Source organism: Salmo salar, chromosome ssa02, assembly GCF_905237065.1.
Source record: "Salmo salar chromosome ssa02, Ssal_v3.1, whole genome shotgun sequence".
Taxonomy (NCBI): domain Eukaryota; kingdom Metazoa; phylum Chordata; class Actinopteri; order Salmoniformes; family Salmonidae; genus Salmo; species Salmo salar.
The window spans coordinates 23,492,373-23,504,833 of NC_059443.1; the positions used below are offsets into that span (position 1 = coordinate 23,492,373).

The window sequence follows — 12,461 nt, forward strand, 5'->3', positions numbered from 1 at the left end:
CCAGTCTAACAGCAGAAACAGGCTCTCTTAGTGACAGGTCCCTATCAGGGAACACCTGAGCACATCTATGTGTGTCTATGCCAGATCAGGTTTGATTGATGAACAGTGGAGGAAAAGGTATTTTTTAAATGTATTTTTTTTAACCTTTATTTAACCAGGCAAATCAGTTAAGAACAAATTCTTATTTACAATGACGGGCTACCCGGCCAAAACCGGACGATGCTGGGCCAATTGTGCACCGCCCTATGGGACTTCCAATCACGGCCGGATGTGATACAGCCTGGATTCGAACCAGGGACTTTAATGACACCTCTTGCACTGAGATAGTGCCATAGACCACTGCCTGATGTTATATAACTGTCCAACCATGGAGCATGAATAGAGGAACAAACTGGTCATGCGAAGACACTCAGCTATTCTATGAAACCATCATAAGTACCCACATGCTGTATTACAAAGCTCTCAGGTTGAGGGTAAGAGGTCATTTTAATCAACATAAAGCCCTGAGGGAGAGAACAGGCACCATCTGATAACACCATCACACCATTAGAGCTGAGTTGAACACTGGGATATTGTACTAAGCTCTATTCAGAGCCTAAATGTGCTGCCTGTTCATGTAACAAGTGTCATATGATTACACAAAATCTGAACATTTCCCATGCCTGATATTAGTGTACATTCCTTTTGTTGGTGTAAGTGCCCTTTTTAATGTCGCACACTTCCTTCTCCTTCTGTGTTCCCCCTCATAAACATCCCCTGCCACCTTACCTCTTCCCTGTCTACCCTGTCTACTGTACACTTTTGTGGAAGAGGTAGGTTAAAGTGAAATTATCCCATGGAAATCATAACCAAACCTTCTTAATATTGAGTTAAACCCCCTGTGATAGTCCAAAAGATGGAGAAGTGAGTGTAAAATAGAGACATTGAAAGCAAAATGTGAATTTAGTCATTACAACTTGTACTAAACTGGATATAATTTTAGACTAGATAGTTTGTGAAACTTTTTTTGATTGAGTACCTGTTTATTGTATTTGTATTATATTGTATTTGTATTATATCATTACCTAAGAAATGACATTGTATTTACCAGGTAGACTCTAACAAATGGCCCCATAATATTGCATGTTAAAGACTAGTGACCTCAAGTTCATATTTGACTGTGATAATATCACTTCAAAAACAACTAAAACTGTGAATTCAACTAATGTATTTCTTAATCAGCAACTGTTTAGCTGGAAGACGAACAAAAGTGGGTACAGCCGGTTGTGTTCCAGGACCAGGATTGTTGACCACTGGATGCTAAAGACCCATCTTTCCACTCTTCTCCAGGTGTGCTGAGCTTCAGTACTGAGAAGGTGCATTCCTCTGAGAACCCGGCTGTGGGGGCAACACGGTGACCTTGATCCTGTCTCCGGCAGACTCAGTTGCAGAGCAGCAGCTGGACTGTGGGGTACGCTTCAAAACTGTCAACTCCCAAGATTAGGCTGGTGTAAGCGATGTGAAATGGCTAGCTAGTTAGCGCTAATAGCATTTCAAACGTCACTCGCTCTGAGACTTGGGAGTGGTTGTTCCCCTTGCTCTGCATGAGTAACGCAGCTTCGAGGGTGGCTGTTGTCGATGTGTTCCTGGTTCAAGCCCAGGTTGGAGCGAGGAGAGGGACAGAAGCTATACTGTTACACTGGCAATACTAAAGTGCCTATAAGAACATCCAATAGTCAAATGTATATGAAATACAAATCGTATAGAGAGAAATAGTCCTATAACTCCTATAATAACTACAACCTAAAACTTCTTACCTGGGAATATTGAAGACTCATGTTAAAAGGAACCACCAGCTTTCATGACAATGATCAAAACAATGAGGAATTAAAAGCGTCATTGATCTGATAGGTCAATATGCTGCCCAGATCGTCATTCAAAAGATTAGAGCAAAATAAATGACAGTTTATGTGAAAGGGTTAGAGAAGTTCTGTTTGCACAGAGTCAAATCTCACATCGACTATCACAGGACATGAACATTCTTTCACGGCATAATGGTTTGATGCTTGCTGGATTCCATTAATCAGTCATGGTATTGGGCTCCACACCGCTATGCTGGATTGGCTGGATCATTCATCCCCATGTCGATGATATCTCTGAAGACCAACTTAAAAACAGATATTTACACTTGGTCTCTTGAGCTTCCATTTTCGGGCATGTTAGAAGCTGTAAGGTGGAACTAGTAAACAAACACTTCTCGACAACTGACACTGCCAACTAACCATACAAAAGAGTGGGTCCAACGTCTCATCACAGCACTGTGTGTCACTAGACAGCTCTCTTGTGGTTCTCTGCTCAGGCATAACTCAACACATACAGGTACAGTATCTTGGATGTGCTCACAACATCACATGCAGGTATAAAACTGTTTGGTCATCCCAATACAATAAATCTCGCCATTGTGTTCCATGTGTACTCTCGCTGCACCCATTAGTTTGAGTACATTAAGCAATCAAACACACACTGGAACACACACACTGGATATTTTGACAAGATACAGCTAAAGGTCAATGATGTTATAATTTTGGTTTAAAAACGTTTCTTTGCAGAGCCGTCATGCAGACACACTTCAGTGGTTGGAAGCTGCAAACAAAGAAGCAATGTCCAAGCTTTCATCGGTTTTAATGCATTGCATTTTGACATCACATATTCAGTTTTTCCACAATCAACATTCAAGATAGAGGCAGTTAGGACTATATATGTGGTATATACAAACAGTCAAAGGGAGTCTTGGGTCTCGTGGGGTGACTGCCTTTGAATAAAGAGTGCAAGACAAGTATAAGCTAGGTACACCACATCCATACACACTGACTCAGTATCATATCCAAGCCAAATACCCACCAGTCTCAGCGCTACTTTGAAATGCCCTCATCGTTCACTCCAAATACACCATAACCTTCCCCTTCATTCTCCATATTTCTACAGCCAAAATAAGACATATTCAGCCTAAATCTTCACAAGTAACAAAAAGCAACGGTGGTAAACAGATACCGGAAACAAGTAATGCTTTAACAGTGGAGCCGACTGGCCAAGTGATGCCTTCTTGCATCATCACCTTAAATGGTCTCTGTGTCTAAACACATATGGGACACCATTTGAGGGATTTTAAATGATATTATTAGTAACCAATCAGATCAATAGGACTGTAGATGTTTTCAAAGTGAGGAGAAAAAGACAGGAAATGTTGATATTTTGAGAGGAAACAAAACAAACTTTTAGTATGGTGGCTTTTCAGATTATCCTAACCTTTCTGTGGGGAAGCTCTTATAAAGTATCTATCAGCCAGAAAAGACAGATCCTGACATATTGGTGCATCATATCCATAATACAGAATGAAACTGAAGAGAAGGACACTCTCTCAAAACAGCTCAATCAAATCTCAAATGGTGATAAGTGGTCCAATCTGACTACTAACACAGATATTTGATCCCATTAGTGCTTAGCGGTCCTCTACGCAGCCATTTTGGTGGTAAGTTACAGTATGGTCCCATAGAATAGAGTAGTGCAGTGGTTACCAACCCTGGTTCTGGAAAGCCTTTTAAGTTCAGGCTTTTCTTCCAGCCCAGCATTCAAAACATTCAATGTTATTCAACTAATCATGACTAGATCATTATTTGAATCATGGGTTGGAACAAAAGTCTGTACTAAAATACTAAAAAGTGTTCTAAAAGCAGTGAATGTGCTAAAAGCCTGTACTCTTGTGGCTCTCCAGGACCAGGGTTTTTACCTCTGATGTAGTGAGGGTCATTGGGTCATTGGGTCATTGGCCATCAGTTCTCCATCTGTTGGTCTTCAGTTTTCAGCCTGTTTCTCCAGCAGGCCCTTGAGGTGGGCGTGTAGCGGCTGGCACACAGCCTGGTAGCCCTGAGGGGTGAGGTGGAGGAAGTCATACAGGTCCTGGTGGGAGATGCTGCCGTCCGAGTGCACAAAGCCAGGGTCCACGTTGAGGAGAGAGGCGTGGGGGAGAGAGGACACGGCCTCCTTGACCAGCTTGTTGACCTGGGCGTTCCTCTCCCGCAGGGGGTTGGGCATCTTACCCCTGGGCAGCACTCCCTGTGGTTGGAAACATACATGATAGCACAGGAGGCTGCTGAGGGGAGAACGGTTCATAATAACGTTCGGAATGGAGCAAATGGAATGGCATCAAACACCTGAAAACCATGTGTTTGATACCATTCAACTGATTCAGCTTCAGCCATTACCACGAGCCCATTCTCCCCAATTAAGGTCCCACCAACCTCCTGTGCATGATAGTCACATTGTTGTCATGCTAGAAAGGACAAACGTGCCAATATAGTTTGCAATGATAATGGAGTCCATAAAGCATGCAGTTCATCATTTAGGTTTGGGTTATCATGAAGGTTAATGGTTGTAAAGGGGATTTTCCAGGTGAATAAAAGGGAGAGCAGTCAATCACATTAATTTAAATTATTTCAGTTTATTACAAGAATTCAGGGAGAACATCTCCAGAGCAGAAGCCAAGAGAAATGTCTAACGGGCTTCTCTGAGAGGGAACTTATATATTAATCCCACTGCACCGAGTGTTGAGTAAACAACAGCCCGAGAGGCTTGTAGGAAGTCACAACATCAGCTGCTACAGAATCACAGTGTCACAGATACATTATCAGTGTGTCCTCTGCAAAGTCTTTCAGCAAACTTTAACCATAACATTCAACACTGGCAGACATTTGATTCTGGCAGTTAAACAGGTCAAAGGAAGGAACATCAGTACTTAGTAACAGTAAATCAAATACAGGAAAATTATTAATCAAACCTTTCCCATTACAATGGTTTAAGTCACGTGGTAGAAAAGACGAAGAAAAACCCACCAGTACAAGAGTGTAAGCCTTCGGCAGCTTGTCCTTGATGAGTTGGACTATGGCCATAATGCCTCCACAGATCTGTTCTGCAGTGTGACCGTGATTATGGGTGCCCACCCACAGCACCACAACCTGGTGGAGGCAGAGGCACAAACATCAGCTTGGTGGGCAGTTTCATTCATACCACTTGATTTAAAAGCATTTTCAATGATTGATTCTGAAAGTGCTTTTTGGCCCGAGAACAAGCTTGGGACCATGGGTCTGTGCAGACATTAGGGTTTAAATCTGAACAATGAGTAGTGTATGATCAACTCTAATGTAATGTACTAACATGTTGTCTTTGTGTATACATACCTTTGGGCTGATGTGGGCCAACTCTCCATTGCTCAATCTCCACAAGACATGCTGTGTTTCGTCACCACCCACCCCAAAGTTGAGAGCGTGGAGAGGGGAGAACAGCTCTCGCCACACCTGACAAAAACAAATGAACACAATACCAGTATGTCAACTTGCATAACTTAGTAGCTAGCATGTCTTCTTCTGAAATGACAAGACTTGTAATCAGAACATTTTCAAATGTGGCAAATTATGTTGGCTAAAGTTCCAACCAACAAATGATACCAATGTTTGCAGTCCCATTACAGCTGTCAGGATAGAGAGATTACCTCAAACTGGTGCAAGAGCTGGACAAGAGAGTCTCCTACAAACAGGACATCTGGTTCCTTGTCCTTGCTGTTAGACACAAAGTGGTTATGCTGTAGGCAGAAGGAGAGAGGAAAGGGGATACCTAGTCAGTTGCACAACTGAAAGCATTCAACCGAAATGTGTCTTCCGCATTTAACCCAACCCCTCTGAATCAGGACACGAGAGGAAATTGACAATATATGCTACTGTTATTCTGAAATGGCAGCAGGATACACACCAAAGACATCCATCGGCCATCTCCCTGGATGTCCACACAAGGTGTGGGTGTGGCGGCGGGGTTGGAGTCTCCTGAGCTCATCACTTTGTCTGTCTAGTGTCAGAAAGAAACAAAGTGAAAATCAAGGCTTGGTAGATTAGAGCAGATGGTTGGATGCTTACTGTGTGTGAATCAAAAAGCAACTAACCACGGGTAGCTAGCTGGGTCACTACAGTAGAGTAGTGCAAAACAATTCCAAGTGAAATGTGTAACCCTATTCACAAATGGGCGTGCACTGGCACATATTATGGGGCCTAATAATAATAACGATTGCAGTAACTAATACTTTAACACAAATACACCAAAAACACGAGGATTCGTTAGTCATATGTCAAGCCAGGCTACAGGAATAGTCAGCTAGCTATACAGTAGCTAGCTAGCTAATCATAAGATTAGCATAAAGTGCTACGAACCAATGATGCATTAGCAATGTGGTGCATCAACGTACAGACTTTTTCAGATTAATAGGTGAGGTTGCTGAACAGCTAACAGGTATTATTGTTTTACAATACCGTAATTGTGGTTCGGCTGCCTGATAGTTCCTGAAAGTAAAATTTCAAGTCACTATAGGATGTACCATTGACCACTCATAGGTGAGCAACTTAAATAAAATATTGTTTTTTCCCCAGTCTAGTGATATGTATACAAGTAGTAATGTGTAGGAATACTTTCATAAAACACCTATTTTCACTATATTAAAGGCTATCAAAGTGACTGCCAAAGGGAATTATAGTTGCGGATAAATATAACCTACCTCCTCATTTCTAGCTTTGGAATCGTCCGGTGTTTGTTCATTAGGGAAAGGCGCGCCGCCGTTGCGCAAATTTTACATTTTAGTCATTTAGCAGACGCTGTTATCCAGAGCAATAGATTGCTTAAATTTTCATACCCCCCCCGGGAATCGAACCAACAACCTTGGCGTTGTAAGCGCCATGCGTTACCAACTGAGGTACACGGGACCAACTAACTTACATACCACAAGAGCTTCTCAGTTTCTTCATTCAAACGTATAACTTTACAAAAGACTGCGATTATTGCCGAACTCTCCCGCGTCATGTCATTAATCAAGTTATGTTCGTTTTACGTCTCGCCAATTTCACAAAGGTCTACGGTTGTTTCATTGAACTTGACGTAAATTGAAAAATTGTTTAGGAAAGTTTAGTTATCTATTACGTTACTCTGTATATTACAGTTAGTTCGCACCAGCCAGCTAAAACTGCATTTGCCACATGATGAGGAAATGATGCAAATGAAATGTGCAGTTTTACTCAGTTTGGTGATATTGTTGAATATACCCTACGCAAACACGCGCAGCTACATTGATAGCACATCACCTTTCCGATGTGATATTGGCGGCTCGTACGGAACGTTGCTGGGCAACCAAACATTTTCAAAACTAGAATGTTTACCCCAACTTCCATTTTTGGATAGTTTGCGAAATTGTAGATTACACGTTTTCTGTGTCTTGCTAGCTTACGTTACATAATATCACTGGTACATGCAATACTGTATCAGGGTATCTTTCTTGTCTTTATTAAATTTCGCCTTGATTTCCTGCACGTGTGCCTAATTTATCCAGAACAAAAATTGCTGGTGAGTGACTGCAGTTTACTAACGTTAGCTAACGTAAGCTAGCTAGCTAATCAACAACATTATTTTGCTCATGTGTGCTGATTGAGCACTTTTTGTTATTGTGAACTGTTTTGTCTTGCTAGCTTGATAATGTTGGCCAGATCTAGCTACTAGGTTTGCTAGATGGAGTTCTTTTTCTGACAACGTTAGCAAATGTTCCAGGTTTCATTAATTTGTGTTAATGATCAAAAGTGTTCTGTTTCAAATAATACTTCTGCATGTGACCCAACAGCCATTTAGATTTTTTTTTTAATTATTGAGTCTCTTTTGTGCCCCTAGCATTCCACCTCATGATGAGCCATCTACATGGCAGAGCCTTAACAGAGAAGCAGAATGTCCTGCATGTTTTTAGCAAGCACTTCAAGTCTACAGATAAAACCTGTAGCCCAACCAACAGATCCACTCCACACTGCTGCTCTTCAAGCCATACCAAGAACACAGAAGCACAAAACAGCCAGACGAACAAGACTAAACGACTGAAAACACGCAAGGAGAGGAGCCAGGTAAGCAGAGGAGGATCTATTAGCAGATCCCACCAGCACCAAAGCAGCAAAGAGAAAGACCACTGTCATGGTTGCTGCCAAAGTAGCTCTCGCCCTCCTCCACGGAGAGATGCCCCATTAGCCCGCGTCTTCCCCGCTGGGCAAGAGCCCAGCATCACAAACATCACAAACAACCGTCTCATCGGCCACCATGGCCTGTTCAACCATGAGGTGAAGTCCATCGACATCGAGCGCCTGCTGAGTGAGCAGAGGAAGTTGGAGAAGCTTGGGCAGCGCGGGGGGCGAGGCAAAACCACTGCTACTCTTCCTCCCCTTCCACCCTCATCTTCTCTTCCTTTCTCCTCTCCTGGGCCTGATTCAGATGTGGGTGAAGTTGCTGTTCCTGACAATGTTGAGGAGGATCCAGATAAAGGGAGAGTAGAAAGAGTAGTAGCAAAGAGTAGTACTAAGGCCAACAAGCGTTATGAGTATAGGTCTAATTCAGAAAGCAGACTTTTTAAGTGTTCTCATGGGGATACACAAGAGGATTTCAGAAGAAAATTCACATCTATTCAGGTTTCTCTGGAGAAGAATGTAGCCAGTCACTCTAACAGCCAGGAGTCTGGTATCACACCAGGACAGACACATCACAGCGGTCTGACATCATCAGAGGGCGGCATAGTTACCCTATTATCCACAGAGAGTCCCTCACGTGTGGTACGAAACAAGAGCAAGGGGCCCAGGCCTGTAGTCTGTGAAACACTGTTGTCACCCAGTGGAAAGAATGAAAATAAGAGACCACCTGACACAAGGGCTGAGGTTAAGCCTGTTGTCCTTACCTTGGAGCAGACCCCCAAAAACCATGGACCTATTCTCCCACACACACAGCCATTCAGGCCCAGTCCAAACATCACAGTGTCTTCCTTCCCAGCAAGAGGTGGAAGCAGTGAGAGCTCAGACAATCAGATGCAGCAAACTGTCACCAACCCTGTCAGTGTGGTAGCTGCGCGTCTGTGCAGGTCTCTGCAGCTGCCACTGCTCCACAGGAGACACCTGGTGGCGGAAAGTAGGGAGGTGCTGCTGCAGGCCCTACGGGAGAGGCACGGGCTCCAGCTGCAGGAGAACCTACTCAACGTGCAGCGACGTCTCAGCTTCAGTACAGGACCCACCACAACCAGGGCCGGCCTGGGGCAGAGCACAATCCTGGCCGGCGTGGATGCATATGGAGGCTGGCCTGCAGGTACGGTATATAATGTGCTTGCGGTTGTGAGTGTTGGGTTGAGGACCGCAATAAGAAATGGAATCCTCTGTACTCTTGATCATATAATCATACTGTAACTAATCAGATCATATTGATTGTAATGTTGGCCTATCTGTATTATTTGTCAAATGTTTTATTGTAGCCTAACTGCATTTGGATATCGATACTATTGTACACCAAAGTGGGGACTTCGAAAATATCTTCAGTGGTGTAGTGTAGTTGAATGATTTGCCAACTATGTCTTCCTATCACAGCTCCATTGGATGGTGGTTTTGAAGACAGCATGGTGGAACATCCGTGCCTGGACTCCCAGAGGTCAGCCCCCAGCAAGAGGAGGAGGAAGCAGCTATGCCCCAACAGAATGACCCCTCAGCCCCTCATTGGGTCGCAAAACAGCCTGGACACGGTACGAGCATAAGACATTGAACTATCAGTCATCATCAGCCATATAGCGTAATAGTAAATAAAAATTGTGAATTTACGTCTAATATATAATTGGTAATTGTAGGTTTATTGAGATAGGATTTCCTAAACAAATTTGCAGTAGAACGTGCTACTATAATGCTACAGTACATTTTGTTAGTGAAATTGTCACAGAATGTTCTAAATGACAGTCTTCTTTGCAATACTTAGATATACTGTATGATAACAAACCAATTGCTGCCACACTTGCTTCTCTTTAGGCTGCTGCATGGAACCCCAACCCCAGTGTGGAGCAGGTTGGGGAACTGATCGGAGAACTACTTAGGCCCGCTTCCTCCTCGCACTTCCTCATGGACCTCCAGCCCTCTGGTTCCCCCTCTCGCCACCACGTCTTTGCCCCCCCTCCTGCCTCACCTTGGGCAGCTCAATCCGGTCTGCGTCAGTCCTGGGATGACGTATTCGACAGGGGAAGCATGAGAGAGTCAACCAGGGTGGATCACTTTGAGAACTGGAGGGATGACCCAGATTTGAGTTTTCTAAACCAGACAGAAACAGTGAGAGAGCGGATCAGTGGGCCTTTCTATCATGAGAAGAGTATGCAGTGTTTCCTACAGTATCCCACAGGGCCACCAGAGGGACACAGAGACAGACACTTGCCACAGCAGCAAGATCCATACGACATTGAAAGAAGCCATTTTGGTGGTTCTTCCTCATCCTTTTCTGCTCTTACCCACTATCCACTAGACAGTCATCAGCTCCACCCTTTCTATCGCTTCAACCGCCGCCCCCCAACCAGCCCTGTAATCTCCAGGTCCCACCTTCCTGACATGGCCTACTATCCCCCCTCCCACATGCTGGAGAGTGGCCTGTCCCCTCCTATGCCCCCTGGGTCCCTACCTGCTTTCCCCAGCCCTGAATGCTGGTCTTTCCCCCGGATGAGACTGTACTGATCCTTTGTGTAGTAGAGACATGCATAAGCACAATGCTATGTTGTTGAATATTTTCCAAATGCATACCATCAAGTCTAATTGTTTACAATTACAACTGACTTGATTTATTTATTTATTGTTATTGAATACCATCATATGATGGGCAGGAAGACAAAGTGCCATCCAGGAAATGTTGTTTGTATATTTACAAATATAAGTTAAATGTGTGAGAAAACATTACTATTTTTAAAATGTGTTCTTTCATACATTTCACATTCTCTAAAACTACTTACAGCCTGGACAGTAAAAACACAATTATGCTGTAGAAAGGTAACAGCAGCAAAATGTATTTTTTTATTGCATGAATACTTCTAATTGAAACATGTGCATGCAAAAACATACAGAAACACTGTAAGAGAAAATGCATTGCGGAACTTATGCAGTATGTTGTCAACTATGGCAGTACAAAATATCCAAGAATGTGGCCCTTGTTTTTTTTGGGGGCCAATGGGCCTACTTAAACTATACTTCATTATTTTTGACAAGCAGAATGCTTTAGCACAGATTATCAAAGACATGAATCAGCACGAATGCATTATGCAGAGGATTGTCTGCTGTCCATGGGTAGATCCCAATTGCATATTCCTCGCCTCGTCTCCTTCTCAAAACCCATTGGATGAGAAAGCCAGAGGTCCCTCCCCTCTGACCTTTTTCTCCAATTGGTTTTGAGAAGGAGCGAGGACACGAGGAGTATACAATTCTCCCCCTGTAAGATGGACTGAATAAAATGAACCTGTGAGTAAAATACTGTACATAGTCACACACTGTATCTTATATTAAAATCTAATAATAGATCATTAATTTACTTGTTTTAGTTTGTGTACTACTGATTGAGACAGTGATATTTTACAACAAGAAGTATACTTATACAATATTTAAATTCACTTTGCAACATGATTTGTCAAGGTACGTCTGATCATCTTATTTCCATTTTGCATCTTTTAAATGCACATACAGTATTACAATATTATTAAGTACTGATCACAACAGGATTGAGTTCGTTTTTTCCATGAGAGCAAATTACAAAAGCAAACAAATGATGGCTTTAGCTTATAGCAGTCAATCAAAGCATAAACAATGCTGGATTTCAAGAAAGTAGAACATCAAATAAAATGTTATTTCTCACATGCGCCGAATACAACAGGTGTGCATCATTTCAGTACTTTTACTACATTGAACTTTGTTTAATGTCCTGGAAACAGGCTGCTGCCAGGGCAAAGCGTGTCCTTTAACCTTACTGTGAAATGTTTATTTACAAGCCCTTAACCAACAAAGCCCTTAAAAATAAAAGTAACAAATAATTAAAGAGCAGCAGTAAAATAACAATAGCGAGGCTATATACAGAGGGTACCGGACAGAGTCATGACACGGAGGGCACATTTACAAGAGATTCAGTTCCTCTCTCTGTTTCTATGTGTGTGGGTGTGCATAATTTCAGTACTTTTACTACATTGAACTTTGTTTAATGTCCTGGAAACAGGCTGCTGCCAGGGAAAAGCGTGTCCTCTAACCCTTTCCTTAAGTCATTAAGTAATAGGTCTCATCTGTCGATGTATTGCTGATTTGAGACAGTGATATTTACCAACAAGATGTATACTTAAAGAGTATTAAAATTAACTTTGCAACATGATTTGTCAGGGTATGTCTGGTCATCTTTTTTCCATTTTCCTTTTCATCTTTTAAATGTACAAACAGTATTACAATATTATTTAGTAGAGAACAGGATTAAATTTGTTTTTATTACAAAAGCCCCCCCCCCAAATGAATTAAGCTTATTATAGCTCTCAATCAAAGCATAGACAATGCTAGATTTCAAGCAAGTAGAAATCATGGCACGGAGGGCACATTTACAAG

At 42.5% G+C, this 12,461-nt stretch overlaps 2 protein-coding genes across 8 annotated transcripts; one reads left to right on the forward strand and one right to left on the reverse strand.

Annotated features, from left to right (window-relative positions):
* Nucleotides 1-2,642: 2,642 nt before the first annotated feature.
* On the reverse strand, nucleotides 2,643-7,256 carry LOC106578751 (platelet-activating factor acetylhydrolase IB subunit alpha1). Of its 6 annotated transcripts, none has more exons than XM_014157889.2 (7): nucleotides 6,575-6,597; nucleotides 6,269-6,362; nucleotides 5,782-5,874; nucleotides 5,525-5,614; nucleotides 5,214-5,330; nucleotides 4,869-4,991; nucleotides 2,643-4,092 (listed from the first exon to the last, which is right to left on the reverse strand). In XM_014157889.2, exons 1-7 carry the CDS (start codon nucleotides 6,580-6,582, stop codon nucleotides 3,832-3,834), a joined length of 786 nt encoding a protein of 261 aa, XP_014013364.1. In that variant the 5' UTR covers nucleotides 6,583-6,597; the 3' UTR covers nucleotides 2,643-3,831. The 6 variants fall into 6 exon arrangements, with proteins under 6 accessions (XP_014013364.1, XP_014013410.1, XP_014013401.1 ...); XM_014157935.2 differs by having other exon boundaries at nucleotides 6,333-6,362; nucleotides 6,575-6,594; XM_014157926.2 differs by lacking the exons at nucleotides 6,269-6,362; nucleotides 6,575-6,597 and adding an exon at nucleotides 7,230-7,256.
* Nucleotides 6,668-12,237, forward strand: prr19 (proline rich 19). 2 transcript variants are annotated; one of them, XM_045700752.1, is made up of 4 exons: nucleotides 6,668-6,769; nucleotides 7,732-9,174; nucleotides 9,450-9,601; nucleotides 9,879-12,237. In XM_045700752.1, the coding sequence occupies exons 2-4, from the start codon at nucleotides 7,743-7,745 to the stop codon at nucleotides 10,566-10,568; spliced, it is 2,274 nt and encodes a 757-aa protein (XP_045556708.1). In that variant the 5' UTR covers nucleotides 6,668-6,769; nucleotides 7,732-7,742; the 3' UTR covers nucleotides 10,569-12,237. The 2 variants fall into 2 exon arrangements, with proteins under 2 accessions (XP_045556708.1, XP_014013356.2); XM_014157881.2 differs by having other exon boundaries at nucleotides 6,731-7,413.
* Nucleotides 12,238-12,461: the final 224 nt, after the last annotated feature.